At 38.2% G+C, this 22,621-nt stretch overlaps 2 protein-coding genes across 5 annotated transcripts in view; one reads left to right on the top strand and one right to left on the bottom strand.

Annotated features, from left to right (window-relative positions):
- Positions 1-563: 563 nt before the first annotated feature.
- pigm.L (phosphatidylinositol glycan anchor biosynthesis class M L homeolog) lies at positions 564-14,346 on the bottom strand. 3 transcript variants are annotated; one of them, XM_018267637.2, is made up of 6 exons: positions 14,081-14,346; positions 11,299-11,659; positions 10,013-10,572; positions 7,541-7,799; positions 5,961-6,062; positions 564-1,939 (listed from the first exon to the last, which is right to left on the bottom strand). In XM_018267637.2, the coding sequence occupies exons 2-6, from the start codon at positions 11,476-11,478 to the stop codon at positions 1,778-1,780; spliced, it is 1,263 nt and encodes a 420-aa protein (XP_018123126.1). In that variant the 5' UTR covers positions 11,479-11,659; positions 14,081-14,346; the 3' UTR covers positions 564-1,777. The 3 variants fall into 3 exon arrangements, with proteins under 3 accessions (XP_018123126.1, XP_018123127.1, XP_018123128.1); XM_018267638.2 differs by having other exon boundaries at positions 14,121-14,346; XM_018267639.2 differs by having other exon boundaries at positions 14,163-14,346.
- Positions 14,328-22,621, top strand: part of pdcd6.L (programmed cell death 6 L homeolog) — a 22,200-nt gene continuing 13,906 nt past the window's right edge. Inside the window, exons 1-2 of one of the 2 annotated variants that reach the window (XM_018266275.2) lie at positions 14,328-14,948; positions 22,527-22,588. In XM_018266275.2, coding sequence (XP_018121764.1) covers positions 14,860-14,948; positions 22,527-22,588 — 151 coding nt within the window. In that variant the 5' untranslated portion in view covers positions 14,328-14,859. 2 annotated transcript variants of the gene reach the window in all.

Genomic DNA, 22,621 nt, shown 5'->3' with positions numbered 1-22,621 from the left:
TGAATGACGCTCAGTGCTAATCTGAGAGCCTTTCTGCTAAAGGCATTTTAAAATGTTGATTTCACCTCGTTCATGACACTGGGAATGTTAAAAACAATTTTCTGTTACTCTAGTTTGTGTGTATAATCAAAATTGTTTATACGTGTATGCATTTTTTTTAGTCTGCAATAAGGTTTTACATTGCTGTGCAAGTACGTCAAGTAGCAATTAACAAAGAAAAATTGGAGCACAATATTAAGGTGGCCAGACATGTGCAGATCCATTTGTTTGGACAGGTCACCTAATGAGCGTCTCTTGCCCTGAGTGGGCTGATCTGATTGTGGGCCATAGGGACCAATGATCAGATAGCAACAGGGTAATGCAGGCGGTCGGTGCAATGACTGCACCAACAAACAGATTTTAAACCTGCCAGATCACCATCTGGTGAGGTAGGAGAAGCCTGTGGGAGGGCCCCAATACACTGTCCAATAAGCCGCCGACTGTTTTATTGGTAAATTTGCCCCTTCGTGTTTAGCTGAAGAGCTAGTCAGATTTTCAAACAAAATTTGTAATGCAAACTTTGGTTCTAATTACATACATTTATTTATTTAAAATGTTCAGAGGTATTGATATGACATGGTTACCAAGAAACACCACCACCCAATGTTCAGACTCTTCAGATAAAATATTTCCATACTTTCTTTCTCCACAATGGGCTTGTTCAATATTGCCAGGCAAGATAACCCTGGTTGTGCAGTACTACACTGACAGGCCTAAAAAAGGTGTTTACTGTTAAGAAAAACAGTAAAAAAAAAAATTCTTTGGCATATTTTTTCTATTATGCAACCTTGCTTCACAGGAAAAACTTAACTCAGAAAGCAGTTTCAGCTAATACTACATTTTCCTGGCCAAAATTTCATTCTCTCATTGCTCTCGTAAAGGTTTAGAATTAATTGGAAAAAACATACAAGGGAGGTGCCTTGTCATCTGAAAACAGTCAGAAATGGAAAACTCTACTCAGCGCAGGACTAATCCCATAAATTCTCATATTACTTAAAGAGATGCTGACACTGAAAATTAAACTCTTTTTTACATCTGTCATAATACTGCCTTTGCAAGCTACTTTGCCATAAAGTATTTGCACAATGCTTTTGCATTACCTGTCATATGCCCCATGTTCCTGTATGAGGGGGCAGCCATATTTGTGCAGCAGGAGTCCGTTAGCATTAAAAATCTTAAGGTTGATAAGGGACAGTCAGGTTGGCAAAACAGTCAGGTTTAGGAACTTCAACTAACAATTACTTACAAAAACAAACCTCTCAGAAAAAAACATCAACATGACCTATAGGTAACTTTAAATATACTTTCATATTTTAAAAAGTAGTTTTTTAGTGTCAGTATCACTTTAAACACTGTATGGAAAGATGTTATACAGTTATTTGAGTAAATATTATTACCCCACAATCAGTCAACTGACAATACTTAAATAGATGAGTTAAGAGAGTGGTAGGTAGCACCTTCCATTGACTGAGATGTAAGAACAAGTTAGTGGTGTGCAGGGTCAAATAATAAATGATATAACTAGTACAAGAGAGGAAAAAAAGTATGATCCATAGGTTTGCACCCTCCCACTGTATGAACCTGAGTTCCCACCTTGAAATGAGGTAAAACTTAACCTTTATTTATAATACTTAAAATAAATGCCAAAAACCATAGTGAATTAAAAGAAGATTAGGAGGGAAAAGTTGTCTGGACTGTATTCAGTGCAAAAAAGAACAATATAATAGACTGGTTCGGTCTATGCTTTCTTGGTCTTTTTACTCTGTAACTGATAATTTGTGATGATTTGAACAACAATAACAGTATTAATAAGCAAAAATAATAATCCAGCCGACCAGATGTATAAAAATGTATTTTGGCCTTCAAATTCCAGGAAATATGCAGGAACCAACCATATTGTCTGATGGAAAAAAGTACAAAAAATAAACACATATAAGAAGAGACAGTTAAATATATGGCAATTTATTTGGGCTAAAGGGACAATATACAATTATGTTCACCTTAAATCATGTGCTATGACCTTTAGCAGTAACCATCTTGACATGGAAACATTTTACTTACTCAATTTTATTTAGTTTATTCTTCCTATAAATCATTTTTTTTGTCTTTAATCAAGGATAAATTTTAGTATACCTTTACCCTAAGATGATGCCTCTTTTCTGCTACTGGACTGGCCCATGCCCATTATTTACACTGTACTGAAAATGTATCAAACCAGTAACACAGATGGTCTGCAAGAGCATATAGCACCCCACCTGACTTTGCTGCAAGAATGTGGAGCTGGGCAGACATTTTGGTAAAAACTATTTGATCTGGCATCACCTTACCCTTAAAGCCACTGCTCTGGTGTACAGCCTTGAAATGCCTATGGAAATACAGTTCTATATAAAAAGGAGCACATCCTAGTTTAGCATGCTTTATATCATATTGATCAGATTATCATCTCATGGCTTCTAAAGCATGTACTGATATAAATACATTCAGTTTCCATTCAGTTTAGTCCTGCTAGCCTTCCATGGCATCCTAAACTTGGCAAATGATCTGGATACATTAACCTAAAGGGGTTATTCGTCTTCCAAACACTTTTTTCAGTTCAGTTTTTTTTAGATTGTTCCCCAGAAATAAAGACTTTTTAAATTACTTTCCATTATTAATTTTTTACTGTTTTTCCAAAATCTAAGTTTAAAGTTGAATGTTCCTGTCTCAGTTTTCAGTCTAACTGAAATTCAGGTGCAGACTCTAAACGGTTACAATTTTACAACATTTAATACATGTCACAGCAGCATCACTGGAGTATTAGCAACTATTGTTTCAATTCTAACAGCTGCCTGTAATGAAATCCAGAGATTCTGCTCAACAGGGACAAAAATAAGAAATCTATCAACTACTGTAAATGTATTGAATTAGAACAGCAGGTGAATAATGACACTTTACGCTTCAATATTAGAAAAATGGTGATACATAGAAAATAGAAAGTAATCGGAAAAAGTCGTTATTTCTGGAGATCTATCTGAAAACAACTATTTGTTTGAAGGTGAACAACCCCTTTAAAGGCTACACAGGACAACAAGGTTATACTACAGAGCTTGCCTTGTTGTGTACAGAAATTCTCTATATTCTCTATACAAACAGTAAAGGCTTTTGGTTTATGAAACATTTCCATTTTACTCTGGAGCATGGAAATAGGCAAGTGGGTAGAATGGAGGCTCTTCTGCTTTAGAATCCACTGACTATGTTTGCAGGTCAACAACACCTACAGGGTTGAATTGCCCTAGAACTATAAATTGTTCCTGGTATCTCTAACCCACAGCTCCCAAAGTCCTTTGACAAGTTGTGTAGTATGCAGTGCATGTCCGACAAAAGCTCAACAACAAAAGCAGTAAAGTGAGCATGCAGTCAGGTCCATAAATATTTGGACAGACAACATTTTTTTCTAATTTTGGTTCTGTACATTACCACAATTAATTTTAAATGAAACAATTAAGATGCAGTTGAACTGCAGACTTTCAGCTTAAATTCAGTGGGTTGAACAAAAAGATTGCATAAAGTGTGAGGAACTAAAGCCTTTTTTTAAAACAATCACTTCATTTCAGGGGCTTAAAAGTAATTGGACAAATTAAAAAACTGAAAATAAAATGTTTATTTTATATACTTGGTTTAAAACCCTTTACTGGCAATGACAGCCTGAAGTCTTGAACTCATGGACATCACCGGATTCTGGGTTCCCTCCTTTTTAATGCTTTGCCAGGCCTTTACTGCAGTGGATTTCAGTTGCTGTTGGTTTGTGGGCCTTTCTGTCCTAAGTTTAGTCTTCGACAAGTAAAATGCATGCTCAATTGGGTTCAGATCAGTGACTGACTTGGCCATTCAAGAATATTCCACCTCTTTGCTTTAATTAACTCCTGGGTTGCTTTGGCTGTATGTTTTGGGTCATTGTCCATCTGTATTATGAAACGCCTCCCAATCAATTTGACTGAATTTTGTTGGATTTGAGCAGACAGTGTCTCTGAACACCTCAGAGTTCATTTGGCTGCTTCGCTCCTGTGTCACATCATCAATAAAGACTAGTGTCCCAGTGCCACTGGCAGCCATGCACGCCCAAGCCATCACACTGCCTCCGCCGTTTTACAGATGATGTGGTATGCTTTGGATCATGAGCTGTTCCATGCCCTCTCCATAATTTTTTCTTGCCATCATTCTGGTAGAGGTTGATCTTGGTTTCATCTGTCCAAAGAATGTTTTTCCACTGTGCTGGCTTTTTTTTAGATGTTTTTTAGCAAAGTTCAATCTAGCCTTTCTATTCTTGATGCTTATGAGTGGCTTGCACCTTGCAGTGTACCCTCTGTATTTACTTTCACGCAGTCTTCTCTTTATGGTAGACTTGGATATTGATACGCCTACCTCCTGGAGTCTTGTTCACTTGTTTGGCTGTTGTGAAGGGGTTTCTCTTCACCATGGAAATGATTCTGCGATCATCCGCCACTGTACATTTTGCCACTAATATTGTAGCAATTTCTCGGATGGGTTTTTTCTGTTTTTGCAGCTTAAAGGACATGTAAAGCCTACATTTTCCTACCACGTATATAATTTGGGCACATCTCCCACACCCAAATGGCATTATTTGTTCTGCTTACACCCCCTCCGTTTGCCAGCATCATTACATTTCCCTAAAACGAATAGCAGCTTTCACAAGGGGGCCATTTTCCCTCAGACACATTGTCAGTGCATTTATATCTGCAAACAGCACATATGTGATATAAAGTTCATGCAATTGAAAAATGCAGGCTAACACAGGCAGACTTTACTATGATGACAAGTCCTGCTTGGATTAAGCACTGTAATGGTTACTCTGAGCTCAGGAGAGGGGTTAGGATTTAAAAATAGGAGCAGACAGCTAGATCAGAGTTTCTATGGGAACCAGCAATGCCATCTCTTCATTGGCTGCTAGACTGGAGGGTATGTATTAATCTTTGAGAAGAACTGATCATGCTCATGAGCCAACAGCCAAAACAAATTCCCGAGGGAGGGGGCAGAGTGGGTTACAGGAGGAGAAAGAATTCTAAGGGATTAAGGGGATGCTGCAGCCTTACTGTTAACCTTTGAACAATCACAGTGACAGTTATATAGATATTTCAAAGAGGCTGTTCACTGATTCAATTTTTGAGTGGGGGGTTTACATGTCCTTTAAGGATGGCTTGATTCACCTGCATGGAGAGCTCCTTTGACCGCATGTTGTCTGTTCACAGCAAAATCTTCCACATACAAGCACCCCACCTCAAATCAACTCCAGGGCTTGTATCTGCTTCATTGATAGACATAACAAAGGAATTGGCCACAGCTGCCCATGAAATATCCTTTAAGCCAGTTGTGCAATTACTGTTGAACCCCTGGTCCAATTTATTTTTGAGCCTCTGAAATAGATTGTTTTAAGAAAAGCCTTTAGTTCCTCACATTTTTATGCAATCTTTTTGTTCAACCCACTGAATTAAAGCTGAAAGTCTACAGTTCAACTGCATCTGAGTTGTTGCAGCCAGGAAAAGTAATTTCAACCAATCAGAACCTCACACCCTGTCCAAGCACCTGGTACACACATGGTTCAAGTATAACAAAATTCAGTATTACTTTAAAACATACACTTAAAAAAACATATTTTCTACAAATTAATGACCTAGGCTACCCAGCAGGTACTGCCTAGGGCAGGGATCAGGAACCTTGGCTCTCCAGCTGTTAAGGAACTACAAGTCCCACAATGCAATAATGGAGCCTTTTGAAGGAGTCTAAAGGCAAATGCATTGTGGGACTTGTAGTTCCTTAACAGCTGGAGAGCCAAGGTTCCTGATCCCTGGCCTAGGGCTATGGTTAGACACCAAATTTTTCAAGAAACTTTTATGAGCAAAATGTTGATATAACATGAATTTTACCTGACCAAAGAACCATAGTATTATAAGGAATATCCCACTGGCCAATGACATCTTCAGCCCAGGCATCACCAGAGGCAGCAGGCAGAGGTACCACAGGAAATACTACAAGAGAATGGACAATTACAAAGTATCAGAAAAAGTAATGTTCTGTGCACATAATAATTTATGTCCTGATATTTTGCTTAAAATACAAAGCAGCAGATTTATGATGTATTGCCGTTTGTTGCCTGCAGAAAAGGCAAGTGACTTCCTGATCTCAATTCCAATTTTTTGCAGTCGGCTGATACTGTTGTTTTCCAAACCTGTTTTTAAAAAACACAAGTGTCTTCTTTTCCCTAAAAGTTCAGTTTTTGTTTTTACCAAAGAAGAACACATTACTATTTCAACTGGTGGCTCACAGACTAAATGGAAAGAGATTCACATACTTCTTTGTATGACATCATAAATTCACTATAATCTGGTCCTAAGATATGTGGTATGTCAGATAATATAAAGACTGCATGGAAAAGTTGGACACTGTAGTAGAGTACTGCATACACTTTTTAAGCCACTCGAAGAAGCCAAGTACAGGTATGGGGTCAGTTATCCGGAAACCCATTATCCAGAAAGCTCCAAATTACAGAAGGCCATCTGCCATAGACTCCATTTTATCCAAATAATCCAAATTTTTAAAAATGATTTCCTTTTTCTCTGTAATAATAAAACAGTAGTATGTGCTTGATTCAAACTAAGATATGATTAATTCTTATTGGAAGCAAAACCAGCCTATTGGGTTTAAAGTTTCCATGATTTTTCTAGTAGACTTAAGGTATGACAATCCAAATTACTGAAATATCAGTTTTTCGGAAAACCCCAGGTCCTGAGCATTCTGGATAACAGGTCCAATACCTGTACAATTATAAAATAAATACAGTGTATTAAGATAGCATTTTTAAAAGCAATGGCATATGGGGTGACTATGCAGGTTTTAAATGTAAGCGCTTATTTGCCCATGCATCCCTTTCTAAGATAATGTGTAAAAAAATTAAAAAAGAAAACCCTTTCTAACTTTTTCTAGTGATGCACACACAACATTTTGTTAACTCAGAATGGGGTGAGCAGAAATATATGCTATGCAAGCTCTCCAAATCAGTTTGAGATAGGGTGGGTTAGGGTGTCAGGTAAGGTCAGATATTGTTGACCTGCACATCACTACTTATTACAGTTTAAGATCATTGTAGGTTGCAGCCCTATTTACCTTCCTTGCCAATGACGTAAGTAATATGTCATCATCAGGGGAAGTGACATATTACCAACAGCATAGTACCTGGTTTATAGTTATGCGACACTAAAATAAAACACATTCTTCAGAGGCGCAAGATCAGTGGCAGTAGATGGTGTCAAATTTTCAGGATGAATTGTGCTTTGTGTCAGGAATACCTTTGCTAGAACAGACACTTTTTACAAGCTATAGGAAGACCCATGTGTTAACATGAGTGTTATTTACAACCCAGTTAAGCTGGCTATCCCCCCACCATATCATACCACATCATGAAGGTATACTTATCCTTTAAATATATTGGCACAGTCAACTCACTTACCTGAGAGGTGCACACTTTGTTGAAGCTTACAAAAATAGCAGTGTGGAGGAAGCAGCAGTAAGGGAGGTCTTTGAAGTAGGCTAGAGACACCGCAAAGAGTAAGATGAGTTGAGGAAAGAATGCTGCAAGGCCCAGGATAAAGCTGCTATTACTCTCAGCAGTCAAATAAAGCATGTAGAAATATGGGGAGAAATTGTGCCGAATATCCCTCCTAGTCAGATGGTAGAGGTACGTATGTTCAAGAAATTCCCAACCATATCTGTACGGGAAAAGGTAATAGTTACTGCATTGTACATTTCATTTTAAATGGTGTCATATTCTGTTAAACAAATAGTACAGCATTAACTAATATTTGGGATTCTTTCTAGGTGATTGTCTCTGCAACTGTGATGATAATACTGTGCTAGTATCAGATATGTTAAATCCTGTATACTCAAAAAAAGGGGTTTTCCAGATAAGTGATATTTCTGTAATTTGAATCTTCATGCCTTAAGTCTACTGGAAAATTATGTAAACAATAAATAAACCCAATAGGCTGTTTTGCTTTGGGAGATGACCTTTCCGCAATTAGGAACCTTCTGGGTAACAGGTTTCCAGATAATGGATCCCATACCTGTACTAGTCTAAAATCCTCAATCAGGTCCCATTTGCACTATGGCAGAGAATGATTTTGTTATTGTTTGTCCATTTATATTACATAGGGGCAGGCATATATCAAAAGAAATTTTGTAGGTTTCCTGCTCGATTCAGAGTCATTTGAGGGTCTATATGTATTTAATGATTCAACATAACTTGTCAATTAAGTTTAGACCCTCAAAAAATATCAGGTCTGAGCCGCTGAATCCCACAGATCGATATACGTAATTTTTACATTAACCAATACTAACTGAATTTAAATACAGGCTCACTTTCCTAGGTGAATGGATAGAGGTAGATCATAATTTTCAATAGTAAATTCAGTGATCATTATGGATCAATCTGAATCAATCCAATGATTATTGATAAATCTGCCGCGCAGAGTTTACTTATTGTGTAATTTAAAATATAAGCTTCATTATACTAAGATAAGAGACTTTCTGAATACAATCAATTAAATATTCTGAGCTGTTTCTCTCTCTCTCGGCATCTGTTTCTCTTCATTCTGTCTTCTTGCAGCAGTTGGGTGTCAGATATTCATTGAAAGTTCGATCCAATATATCTTATAGGGGGGCTTCCTTTCCTAGCAGATGAATTAGAGCTCACTCAAATAACCGATTCCAGTTAGGAAGGTAGGTAGGCTGTATATAGTTTGTTAGCCAAAAATATAAACTATATAGGCTGTAGTGACTGGATGTCTGTGCACTGTACATCAATACTTATGTCACTATGCTGAAGCTTTTATCAAATTTTCATTTTCACAATAGTTCCCCTGTAAGTATTACAAGAAAAACATCACCTCCATTTAATATAATTTAAGCAATAAAAACACTACCTAATGCAAACTATGAGATATCAGAAGTCACAAAGGCCAATGACCATATAAAGGCCTTTTAAAATTTTTTATGTCTTTGAATCTGAGGGGACTTCTAATATCATCATATTTAACAACGGGGGGTATTTTTTTTTTTACAATTAACGTTTTAAGTCATATCACACAAGCAAAATTTATAAAGATATCATTTACAGTTTATTTATGGATCTTCTGATTTATAATACATACTTGAGTAGTACAAAAGATATTACATTTATATAAAACCCGCTTCCATTAACTGTTCTAGCATGTTACATACTAAATTATTTCTATGTGCACTACTGAGGATGTTACAGGCTGAACTCTTTACCCTGTGCTGCACAAAGGAATACATACTACAGGTAGAGGATTCAGAATCCAGAAAGCTCTGAAGTACATAGACTCAATTTAATTAATATTTAATACCTGAATAAGTAACATATTAAAAAATTATTTCCTTTTTTGCTGCAAAAATAAAACAGTATATTTTATTTGATCCAAACTAAGATATAATGAATCCTTATTGGAGGCAAATCGAGACTATTGGATTTATTTATGTTTAAATGATTTTCTAATAGCCTTAAGGTATGAAGATCCAAGATACAGAAAGATCCATTATCCAGAAAACCCAAAGCATTGTCGATAACAGGTCCCATACCTTTATAATGATATGTACTTAATGCCTCCCAACAAGCTGCACTGAGAATGTTACATATGAATTGTTCTTCCATTAACTGAAACAACGATAAACATATACAAACCATTCTACCATTACTTGTAGTTATATATAAAAAGCTTTGACAGAATTACTGCGGATAATGCACATTATATAATAAAACCTCTCCCTTGGGCTGAAATGATTTATATTATAATGCATAGTTATATACACACACGTATATTATTTCAATTATGTTTGTTATATACTAAATGTACTGAACTGTGAAAGTGATAATGGCAGGAAAATCTCTAAATTATCCACATACCTGTAATAAAATAAAAATGTCAGCATGGCAAAAGTCACACTTGATACAGTTACAAATAGTAGAATGTCACGAGAAAGCAGTCTGTACAAAAGATTCCTACATGATTTTATAAATTTGAATTTTGAGCCATTTCTTTTTCCTCCTTTGCTCTCGTAAACCTCTTCTGTTTGAAAGAACAAAGCTATAGGGAGGATGTAAGTTATTGGGTAAATCTTCATATGAATAGAGAGTCCATAGATTAAAGCTCCTTTTATAAGGCTGCACTTTTGCACATAATACAAAACAGAAAGCACAAGCACAGCTAAAACTGATTCAGCATTTCCTCTACTGGACACAGCCATGGGCAGAGGGTTAAAGAGCCAAAGTGCACTGTATAGGTTTGCAGAGTCTTCTTTTATCCCCCTGTGCACAAGGATTCTGTAGATTAGGTATGCTGCTATCAGGTCACAGCAAACAAATAACATCTTGCCATACAGCTCTGTGACATAAATGTTTGGCGTGAGGATCCAGGCCAACAATGGAGTGTAACGATATGTCGCTCTCTTGTATGGTGAGACCCCCTAAGAAAGAGAAATTTATTGCAATTTTGAGGTGATCTTAAGATAATGCATCTTTTTATTTTATTTGTATTCAATTGATTACTTTATCAGTTAAAAAGATAATCAGAGTGCATATATCACAACTAAAGAAACAAAAGCCTAGAAAAAAGCAAAGAACTCTGATAATCTGTAATGGAAACACAATTCTTATTTTAATTTTTTATATTGATAACAAAATATAATGGTTCAATTTATTCTGCAGCAGGTGGAATACAGCCCATTACCACTGATGAAAACTATTGCACCATTTTCATTCCTCACACTGATTTATAAACACTGTGCAAATTTGCACCTGGGCAGTACCCCATAGCAACCAGGGACTGGCTTTTATTCAGCCTCCTGCAGGTTGAGCAGTAAAAGCAAACCTTTGATTGGTTGCCATGGGTAACTGCCCAGGTGCAAATTTGCTCAGTGTTTATAAATGATCCCCAATTAGTGTTGGGCAATTATGTTCTACTGTATAAGATGATTTTGTGCAGGCTCAAATTCAAATTTTGCTGAAAAAGTACAGTACAGAATTCTTGGAGAAACTGGAGGCCCCTGAAAGTCAACACTAGTCTGGATAAAGACCTAAATACCTATTCCAGTTCTGTTGGCAATTTTCACTTTCATTTTTCAAATTTTTCAGGCATAACAGCAAATATTTTAGGATAGGGCTCAAAGATGAATATATGCAGTAACTGTTACCTGAGTGAGGTATCGAGCGGCGTCTGTGAAAACATGATAGTCAATATCAGTATATTTCACCAGCATGGTCTGATCTTGGTATACTCCAAACAGAACAAGAGCAGTTCTTAAAAAGAATGCAGTGGGAAACATAAACCGATGCTGTAAAAAAACTTTTAACATTCCAGCTTGCTTCATCATGTCTTATTTTAGTAGTTAACTGATCGTTATGGCATATACTTTGGCAGAAACCTGGAAAGTTGCAAATGAATTTTGAGCAGCGCATTGACCAGTTTTTTTTTTTTTTACTTTCAAGGGTCTTAACAAATTGCCATTGCATTCAGTTTTACTGGTCCACAATTCTCCTGAGGATTAGCAATGCCTATAAAAAATATACAAATACGACAAATTAAATAATTCAGTGGTTTAAAGGAATATTAATGCATTTTGAAAAAGATATTTAAAGCATTTCTTGATGTGCCACTTTAAACTTTGCTTGCTGCATATTGCCAGAAATACTTTTGATTATAGTAAAACAACAAACAACAGTAAAAATGATTATTTTAACACATGAAAGACATTTATAAATGTAATTATGAAGGTGAACCACCCCGTTAAAGGGTGGGATAGCCCACTAAATGTTGTTACACCTAACTCTGCATTGACTAGTAATGTAGAGTGTGGTACCTGCATATTTGTAGTTACTGATGAGTGTTATGGAATCATCAATCAGGCACCAGCCTAATGGTTGTGTCCCTAGAGTTACTTTTGCCACCATATTGTTATATTCATTAACCTGATGAAGTGCTACAAACAGATGGGCAAACTGGTGGGTTATATAGACAGATGCTTACCCAAAGACAAAGCAAATCCTACAATTAGGGCAGCCTCACATCACAATGGAAAAATCAGTTATTTTCCTCCTGAATGTATATTATACAAAACTGTGACAGGTAAATCCATGCTGTACCAGCAGTGACCTCATGATTTTTCCATGTGTGCAAAATGTGGAGCATTTATTTCAGCATTGGTTTTCTTTATTACTGTAGTGTGTGACATTATCCAAAAAACAAAACAGGCACGACGTATTAATGTGATTCGTTATCATGATTTTTGCATCCTGAATTTAGAAACTGGAATTCACCCAAACATGTTTTCAAACCAGGATATATTTTTGCTATGTCTTAGTATATTTTTAAAGTTCAAAATGTGCACTGCCAATTCTGAGAGGTACTTACTTCAAATGTTATTGTGAGTGCATGATAGGCAGGGCAGCCATCGGAGGGGACAGGGGGGAGAGTTGTAGGTGGCCCCGAGGGTAAGGGGGCCCCTGCCACGCCACACTTACTTGATTAGCTGGGCCCCCCAACTTTCTGAGAGCTGCTGACTTCGGGAAGGTACGGACGTTTAAGGGGCCCTGGCCACCAATTTTCTTATAATGTGGGGGCCCTGGCCACCAATTTTTTTTTCTCATGTGGGGTCCTTGCCACCAATATTTTTTAATGGGGGGGCCCTGGCCACAAATGTTTTTTTATGGGGGGCCCTGACCACCAATATCTTTTTATTTTTTATTAACATGGTGAAACCCTAGCGACCAATATTTTTTTTGTTTTTTTTACTGTGTGGTGGGGGCAGACCTGTGGGGTGGGGAGGGTTTACCTGTAGGTGGGGCTTGCGGTGGGCGCAGCCCAGGGGGCCCAGGAAATTTTGTCGTATGGTGCCCTGTGATTTCTGATGGCAGTCCTGATGATAGGTATGCCAAACATATGCTGATTTCTCCCCTAATGATGCAGGGACATAACTAATTTGTGGAATTAGTGTGAGAAAAGTAATTTCATTCTTTGGGTCAAAGGTTAATGACAAAAAGTGTCGGACTGACACACCGGGATACCAGGAAAACTCCGGTGCGCCCAGGTGTCAGTGGGCCCCCATGTTGCTAAACTTTTGGCCTATTTCATGGCCATTGCCTATTTCTATGAGAACAAAGTGGGTAAATATGTGGAATAATAGATTATAGAATGTAAAGAAAAGAGACTAGGAGAATAGAGGTTGAGTGAGGAGAGGAAGAAAATAGTACTGAGGGTGGGCCCCTGATGTCCCAGTCCGACATTGATGACAAACGTCATGCCAGCGTGTGGGGTAATTCCTAGATTTCAGGTCCTGGCCTGCTACTGAAATGTCTTGGTATCCAACAGGAAGCCCTACCGGCTATAAGTATATACTTTATCAACTTCAACTGATATGCGACCTATAAGAATGGAGATAGGTAAGTAAGTGATACCTGCCAAGTGAAAGTTTAAGTAGTTGATGAGTGACAGGCAGGACCGCCATCAGAAATCACAGGGCCCCATACGACAAAATTTCCTGGGCCCCCTGGGCTGCGCCCACCGCAAGCCCCACCTACAGGTCCGCCCCCCACCACACAGTAAAAAAACAAAAAAAATATTGGTGGCTAGGGTTCCCACATGTTAATAAAAAGATATTGGTGGCCAGGGCCCCCCTCCCCCATTATAAGAAAATTGGTGGCCAGGGCCCCTTAAACGTCCATGCCTTCCCGAAGTCAGCAGATGGGGGCCCCAGCTAATCAAGTAAGTGTGGCGTGGCCAGGCCCCCCTTACCCTCGGGGCCCCCTACAACTCTCCCCCCTGTCCCCCCCCCCCCCCATGGCTGCCCTGGTGACAGGGAACATCATAGCGAAAGCTAGAAAAGAAACGGTGTCATACATGTCCATTTTCGGATATCGTTGCACTAAATTCAATTACGTCCTACACTCTGCACCCTAATATTTCAGTACATATTATACCTGTCCAACTACTGGCAACGGTCATGTATTCCCCTCTTACTTCGTATCTGTCCCATTCATCCTCCTCCCTCCTGCCTCTTACGTTTGCCTTACAGGCCCAGCTTCCTTGTTCATCCTCCTCCCTCCGAAGTCATCCATGTGACATCATGCCTGAACATCTCTCCTTTCTTCATAAAGGCTGAGGCATTCTGTCGCCCATAAGAATGATGGAGAAAGGCTGTGGCATGACGTCGTTCAAAGGAGGAGCCAGGGATGAAAGGTGACGAGGGGGTGTATGGGGAAGCTGGGGCCGCTTAGGAAAAAGTGAATCTAACATAACTGACATCACGAGGAAGAAGGAGGCATTTGGGACCTGTCAGCACAAAATAAAAGGGGGTCGCAAAAGTGTTATAAGCATTAGGAAAAGCGCAATAAGGATTTATTAGCAATACAGATATTTTGAGGGGGAGAGCAAGGTGTATTAATGATTTTCATACAGAAGTACTAAAACGAACGCCGTACCCTGCGGGAAGCAACGGGCGTGACACCTTCCTGAGTGACACACCAGAAGTACTGGGTAACTAGGAGAAATTGAAAGGTGGAAAGCGGATGAGCCCCCCGGAGAGCAGGGAGGAAGAGGAGGATCCCAATAGTGGTGGGGAAAGGAAGGTGTCAGCAAAGCAGCTCGGTGAGTCAGTGAGGGGAATATTATCTGTACGTGTGCGTCTTCTTCCACTCGTGAAACTGTAAGAGCAGCAGAAGCGTCGCCTACCCAGTAACCCACATAGCCAGTTGGCGCCATGGCTTACTACCAGCAGCAGCAGCAGCAGCACCGGCCCCCGGGGAACACCATGCCTGACCAGTCTTTCTTATGGAACGTCTTCCAAAGGTAAGAGTTGCTTCTCTGTTTCTTGTCTGACAACGCCCCTGCAGTTGTTGATCACCAAGCATCCTGGGAACTGTAGTCCTGGACCGGTAACGTCTGCAGTAAGAGGGCTAAAGGCAGGACAACTTTGCTATTCCATGCTCCTATACTTTATTGCAAATAACAAGAATTCGTCAGTTAATTGGTTCAGCTGCCTTTATATCAAATTAGCCTTGATACGTTTTATATTTTTGTTACCGTGCTTAAAATAACTTTAAATTAATCTTTTGAAATACCAGTGTTTACTGTAACTATGCTACATTGCCTGTCGGTTTATAGGTTTCAGTTATATGATACTTCACTTATGGGATCTACGGCCACACATGAACTGAAGCAACACTGTCTTAAAGGCAATATCATGACAGGCATGTCAGTGATTCATGCCTCATAGTTCATGGTGTGTTCATTTTCCACTCTTAGGGTTAGTTCACACAGGGCGTTTTGGGGAGATTTGGTCCCCTGGCGACTAATCGCCTCGTTTTTGCGGCGACAAATCTCCCCAAACGCCTTCCCTAATCACACGCGGGGATTTGTTTTCTGAAATTGCCTGACGTTTCCTCGTGAGGCCCCAAGTCATATGACTGGGGGCAGCTGGGAAACCTGACAATATGTCTAGCCCCATGTCAGATTTCAAAAATGAATATAAAAAAATCTGTTTGCTCTTTTTAAAAATGGATTTCAGTGCAGAATTCTGCTGGAGCAGCACTATTAACTGATGTATTTTGAAAAAAACATGTTTTCCCATAACAGTATCCCTTTAATCATCAAACCATAAAGAAACAAACAAAAAATATTGTCCCGATATACATTTTGTGACATATATGACAGAACCAACTATGTTCAGACCAAAGTAGTTATTAGTTGTGATTGTGTGTGGGGCTGTGGGCCATACTTCTAGGGGGAAAATTCATAACTCTCATCATTTTGGAAATACTGTAGAAAGAAGGATAAAAAGATTTGCGCGCGGATCCTGTTGAACATTTTTGTCCACACCCGTTTTTGTGTCCATACCCCTTATTACCATGTTTATTTTACAAAAACTGGCAGGTTATGAACGTTTGAACACATTTCTGTGGTTTTTATGTGTTCTTACAGTTTTGCTAATGAAGGTGAATTGCCCTTTAAGATGCAAGTCCGCTACAAAAGTATCTAAGTATTTATTCTGGGCTCTCTGCCAAAGCCAATTAAGTTAAAAACTTTGTATATTTTTCTGGCTGTTCAGTGCAGGAGATCAAAGAGAACATTGGGACATTTCAGTAACAAACCCGGAACTGTGAGCTGAGCTGTCAAAATTGGGACTGTCCCTCAAAAAAATGGGACGGGCGTTGTGTGGTATGCAAATTCACTAAAGGTCGAATTTTTGCCTGCAAAGGCTTCGCAACACTTTGCGCCACATGTTCATCGAGTTCAAACCTTTGGCCAAACTGTTAGCTGATGCAGAGGAAGATGAAAACCCCCATAATTTGTCTCAGAGTGTTTAATTCCTTCCTGACCCTAGGACGGTAATCTGAGCAGTCCCTATATACATTTTGTGCTAATATAAAGGGGTTGTTCACCTTTAAATGAGCTTTTAGTATGATGTAGAGAGTGATATTTTGAGACAATTTGCATTTGGTTTTCATTTTTTATTTGTGGTTTTTAAGTTATTTAGCTTTTTATTCACCAACTCTCAGAGTTCAAGTTTACCAGTGTGGTTGCTAGGGTCCAAATTACATTGATTTGAATTAGAGACTGAAAAATGAATAGGAGAAGGTCTGGATAGAAAAATGAGTAATAAGTAGCAATAAGAATAAATGTGTATCCGTACAGAGTATTTGTTTTTGGGGTTAGTGACAGAGCTGTGGAGTTGGAAGCAATTTTGGGTATCTGGATTCGGAGTCGCCAAAATTGTTCTGACTCCAACTCCTAATAACTATAAATACAAGCACTGAAAACAATCAAATCAGATTTAAGAGTTTCTATGAAGGAGGCTATGGCAGAAGCAATTATTTTTCTAAAACAATACTTTAGTTAATTTTGGATTGTATTTTAACAGTTATTCTACAGCTTTATGCCAGGTTCAATTAATATATAGGTTGTTTTAGGTTTTCCAGTTTGGTTGATGTAGTTTAACTTTGATTTTGTTTTGGAATTACCATAGGATGTATTTTATATTTTTGAGCTTTGGCAGTGATAACATGCCTTGTATGTTTTGTACTTGAAGGTAAACTATCACGAAAAATTAAAATGTAACATTAGCTTCAGCATACTAAAATAAGAAACTTTCTAAATACAATCAATTAAAAATTCTGTACCGTTTCTGAAATCACGTTTATCTTCGCTATTCCTCAGCATCGGATTCTCCACATTCAGTCTTCATTCAGGAGTTGGGTGTCAGATGAATGATCAAATATATCTTATAGGGGGGTTCTTCTGCCTAGAAGATGTATTAGAGCTCACTCTATTAAAATCACCAGACATCCTGTCTCTCTACATGCAGAATTTGTGCAAAAGGCAGTTATTTTGTTTGTACTGGAATCAGTTATTTGAGTGAGCTGTAATACATCTGCTAGGAAAGGAAGCCCCCCATATAAGATATAGATAAATATATATATATATATATCGATAGATAGATAGAGATAGATAGATAGATAGATAGATAGATAGATATATCTATATATCTATAGACATATACAGTGGTGTGAAAAACTATTTGCCCCCTTCCTGATTTCTTATTCTTTTGCATGTTTGTCACACGTAAATGTTTCTGCTCATCAAAAAACGTTAACTATTAGTCAAAGATAACATAATTGAACACAAAACGCAGTTTTTAAATGAAGGTTTACGTTATTAAGGGAGAAAAAAAACTCCAAATCTACATGGGCCTGTGTGAAAAAGTGATTGCCCCCCCTTGTTAAAAAATAACTTAACTGTGGTTTATCACACCTGAGTTCAATTTCAAAGGTTATAAAGCCATTTCTAAAGCTTTGGGACTCCAGCGAACCACAGTGAGAGCCATTATCCACAAATGGCAAAAACATGGAACAGTGGTGAACCTTCCCAGGAGTGGCCGGCCGACCAAAATTACCCCAAGAGCGCAGAGACAACTCATCCGAGAGGCCACAAAAGACCCCAGGACAACATCTAAAGAACTGCAGGCCTCACTTGCCTCAATTAAGGTCAGTGTTCACGACTCCACCATAAGAAAGAGACTGGGCAAAAACGGCCTGCATGGCAGATTTCCAAGGCGCAAACCACTTTTAAGCAAAAAGAACATTAAGGCTCGTCTCAATTTTGCTAAAAAAACATCTCAATGATTGCCAAGACTTTTGGGAAAATACCTTGTGGACCGACGAGACAAAAGTTGAATTTTTTGGAAGGTTACATCTGGCGTAAAAGTAACACAGCATTTCAGAAAAAGAACATCATACCAACAGTAAAATATGGTGGTGGTAGTGTGATGGTCTGGGGTTGTTTTGCTGCTTCAGGACCTGGAAGACTTGCTGTGATAGATGGAACCATGAATTCTACTGTCTACCAAAAAATCCTGAAGGAGAATGTCCGGCCATCTGTTCGTCAACTCAAGCTGAAGCGATCTTGGGTGCTGCAGCAGGACAATGACCCAAAACACACCAGCAAATCCACCTCTGAATGGCTGAAGAAAAACAAAATGAAGACTTTGGAGTGGCCTAGTCAAAGTCCTGACCTGAATCCTATTGAGATGTTGTGGCATGACCTTAAAAGGCGGTTCATGCTAGAAAACCCTCAAATAAAGCTGAATTACAACAATTCTGCAAAGATGAGTGGGCCAAAATTCCTCCAGAGCGCTGTAAAAGACTCGTTGCAAGTTATCGTAAACGCTTGATTGCAGTTATTGCTGCTAAGGGTGGCCCAACCAGTTATTAGGTTCAGGGGGCAATTACTTTTTCACACAGGTTTGGATTTTTTCCCTAAATAATAAAAACCCTCATTTGAAAACTGCATTTTGTGTTTACTTGTGTTATCTTTGACTAATAGTTAAATGTGTTTGATGATCAGAAACATTTTGTGTGACAAACATACAAAAGAATAAGAAATCAGGAAGGGGGCAAATAGTTTTTCACACCACTGTGTGTGTGTGTGTATATATATATATATATATATCTATATATATATATCTATATATATCTATATATATATATATATATATGTATATATCTATATCTGTATATATCTTCTTTCAATCAGCATGGAAATTACATTAGGAACAGTATATGAAAGGGTTCTAAAGTAACATACAATACACTGTTGGCATGCACTGGTAAAAGCTGCATGTTTGTAACCATGGGGCAGCCATTCACACTGGAAAAAATGAGAAAAGGCACAGATTACATAGCACATAACAGATAAGCCCTGTCCAATACAATGGTGTTTTATCTATTTTCTGTTATGTAACCTCTGCCTTTTTTCCTGTATCTTGAATGGCTGCCCCCATGGCTACACAGCAGCTGGTTTATATAAACTATAGTAGACTTCTGAAGCAAACATTTGAAAACAGATTTTTACCAGTGCACAGCAACAGTACATTATATTTTAATTACTTTGATACACTTTTTGTCTTTGGTTACTGTTCCTTTAAAAACAGAGGAGTCAAGTTGGAGGGACCATAAATGTCAGAGTCAAAGGATTTATGTACTAACTTCACAGCATTAGTTAGTGAACCCCATTTCAAAGCTGGAAAGAGTCAGAAAAAGAATTCAAAAACTATACTAAATGAAGGCCAATTGAAAGTTGCTTAGAATTAGCCATTCTATAACCTAAAACTTAACTTGATTGAGAAATTCCCCTTTAAAGAGAATTTCCTACATTTTCACAGCTCTTACTGTAAAAATAACCCTTTTTCAAATATGATGGATTTTACTATTGGTGTAATCTCCATCAAGGCCCTTGTGTAAATAAGCATCAGAGAGTTTATTGTATGGTCCCCTTATATAATTATACATAGATATCATATCTATGTGCCGCTTCTCCCAATAAATTTAATAACGTTTAATTGCCTATGATACCCAACCTGCTACATTTGTTTGTGTGAATACCTTCTTGATGTGGAAACAAGGTATTTTAAATCCTCGATTCGTACTATCGGATCTTTGCGACTATGGCCAGCTTTAGTATGTTACTATATAAATATACAAATCAGTCTTGATTGAATATGAGTTATATTAAAAACATGATTGAGGAAGCTGTGTGATTAACATAATGGCTCATACATACGTAAAGGAGTGGGTTTTCATTATACTTGCTGACTTTTTCGTTTTTAGTTAATATTTTGGTTTTATAAATTAGTGTTTTGCTCAAGTTTTGTTATTGTTAATTAGTATTGTCACTTTATTCACAGAGGGTTTTGAAGTTCTAAGAGAGTATTATAATAATGGGTAGGGCTAGCAGCCCCATAGCTATGAGGTAGTAGTGCAAAATAATTATGCAAATTGATTAAGCCAGTCAGGTTTTTTAAATGTGTGTTTGCACTGGTTTTATCACTTTGACAAAGGCGGATGTAGCCGAACGTTGGTCCCTCCACTAAGTCCTGACAGTGTGGATTGTCTTTGAAAGATATAATTATATGTCATGGATGAGCAGGTTTTGTGTACCTTTTTTAGTTCTATATTTGTTACATTTCTGGTATTCAATTCCTGACAAAGGCTTGTAAGTGGGCCAAAGTATATACTTTTTGGAAGGCTCCACATTGTTGGTTGCTGTCAAGGTTTGTAGCAATGCAGGAGGAGACTTTTGTGCAGAGACATTCATAAATTATATTTTCTCCTGTGCTTGACTGCATTTGTGTTGCATCACCAAGTTTTGTCAGACATCCTTAGGCAAGGGTGTCATCCAGTCTGATTTTGGCTCAAGCAATGGGTCTTCTGTAAGTTCCTTAATCAATAGCTACAGTCATCGTATTCTAAGGTATAATTATATACAGGTCTGCCAAGGTTGGGGAGGGGTGTGGGAGTGTTGACAGCTAGGCCGGCTTTAAGGCCCACTGGGGCCCTGGTGCTGCTTACACAGAGGCATGTCTATATATTTGTATTTTAAGGAGATTTGCAAATATTGGTTTAACTAGTAATGCCTTTTTGGTTGTTTACAAACATGCAGTTTTATGTACCACGTTCTACCCACAGCTCTCTTGCTGCTTATTCCTTTTTTATGTGAAATGCTGCAAAAGCTGAGAAGCAGAATTTAAGCCTGCCAATTTGGGTTTCTGATTAATTGTTGGAGCAAATCATAATTGGAAAATGATTACCATATATACTCGAGTATAAGCCGAATTTTTCAGCCCCCAAAATATGCTGAAAAACTCTACCCCGGCTTATACTTGGGTCAAGCGCAAAAATGGTCGCCGGCGTCCAAGAATTGTCGCCGGCGTCCAAGAATTGTCGCCGGCGTCCAAGAATAGTCTCCAAGAATATTCGCCGGCGTCCAAGAATGGTCGCCGGCATCCAAAAACAAGATGCTGGCACCTCCAATGGGAGCAGAAACCCTCAATTTTTTGATTGAAACTTACCAGAAGCTGCTGCGTTTCTCACCCTTGGCTTATACTCGAGTCAATAAGCTTTCCCAGTTTTTGGAGGTAAAATTAGGTACCTCGGCTTATACTCGGGACGGCTTATACTCGAGTATATACGGTAGTTGGTTTCCTTGACTTAATTTGTCTGAATGTTACTTGTCCTAAATACCCTTACCTCTACATAATCTGCTTTATTTCCCAATATATGAGTGTTTTGCTTTCATTTATTCAGTTACACAAAGTGAAAATGGAAAAAAAAAAAACTATGTTTAAAGAAATCTTTTGGGAAAATATGGCCGACATTGAATGAGGAATCACAAAAGTTGAGTTGTGCATTTAATTGCCCTCTAAAAGTTACCCTATGTGACCTACTCATAACATTAAAATGACTCTGGGAAGTTTTGTTTCAACTAGTTTTACATTTGTGGAACTGTTGCCTGTTAAATCCTTTTGCTAGCATAAACTCAAGTATAGTGTATATACTATGATTGCCCCCTGAGAATGCTGCTATCCCCATTCTGGCAACAATCTTCTAATGCAATCCCTGTTGTCAGGAAAAGGAACCTCATTTTTTGCTTGATAGTTTGTAATGACCCCTAAGCTTAGCTTCTCAACAGCTGCTCAGAGCCCACTGAGCATGTGAGTGTCGCAGAAACTTTCCAAGATTCTGACCCCCTGTGACAAGTTTGAAGTCCTGGATCATTGCGGCTATTGAGAAGCTGAAACGCTAGGCTGGTGCAATAACTTCAGTATATAAAATATGGCATATTTAGCCATATTCATTATTAGGGGTTAGTTCTCCTTTAAGCTTCTGGTGGGCTTTGGACAAGGGTGGTGAAGTCAACACAGTTAAAGTATCACAGGTTTGACATCTTTGCATTAAATGTATATATTTATATAAAGAGCAGGCCCACAGTTAAAGGTATTTTAAAGTCTTTACACATGCTAATTGTTTAAATATAAACATATGATTACCATTAATAAAATGTTTATATATTTAAATGTTTTTATATCTGCAGAGTGGACCGAGACAGAAGCGGTGTTATATCTGACACAGAACTCCAGCAAGCCCTGTCAAATGGTGAGAGAAAAACTTTTTTTTTTCTCCATATTT

This window comes from Xenopus laevis, chromosome 6L, assembly GCF_017654675.1.
Source record: "Xenopus laevis strain J_2021 chromosome 6L, Xenopus_laevis_v10.1, whole genome shotgun sequence".
Lineage (NCBI taxonomy): Eukaryota > Metazoa > Chordata > Amphibia > Anura > Pipidae > Xenopus > Xenopus laevis.
The sequence above is the reverse complement of the archived record's forward strand: the minus strand, read 5'-3'. Positions and strand labels throughout refer to the sequence as shown.

Bases quoted from the DNA above. Each gene is read 5' to 3' on its own strand.
- pigm.L (XM_018267637.2), bottom strand. From the start codon at position 11,478: ATGATGAAGCAAGCTGGAATGTTAAAAGTTTTTTTACAGCATCGGTTT. The intron at 10,573-11,298 runs GTAACAGTTACT...TCTCTTTCTTAG, and splicing joins CCGCTCGATACCTCACTCAG to GGGGTCTCACCATACAAGAG. The intron at 1,940-5,960 runs GTAAAATTCATG...TTTTTCCATCAG, and splicing joins TACTATGGTTCTTTGGTCAG to ACAATATGGTTGGTTCCTGC.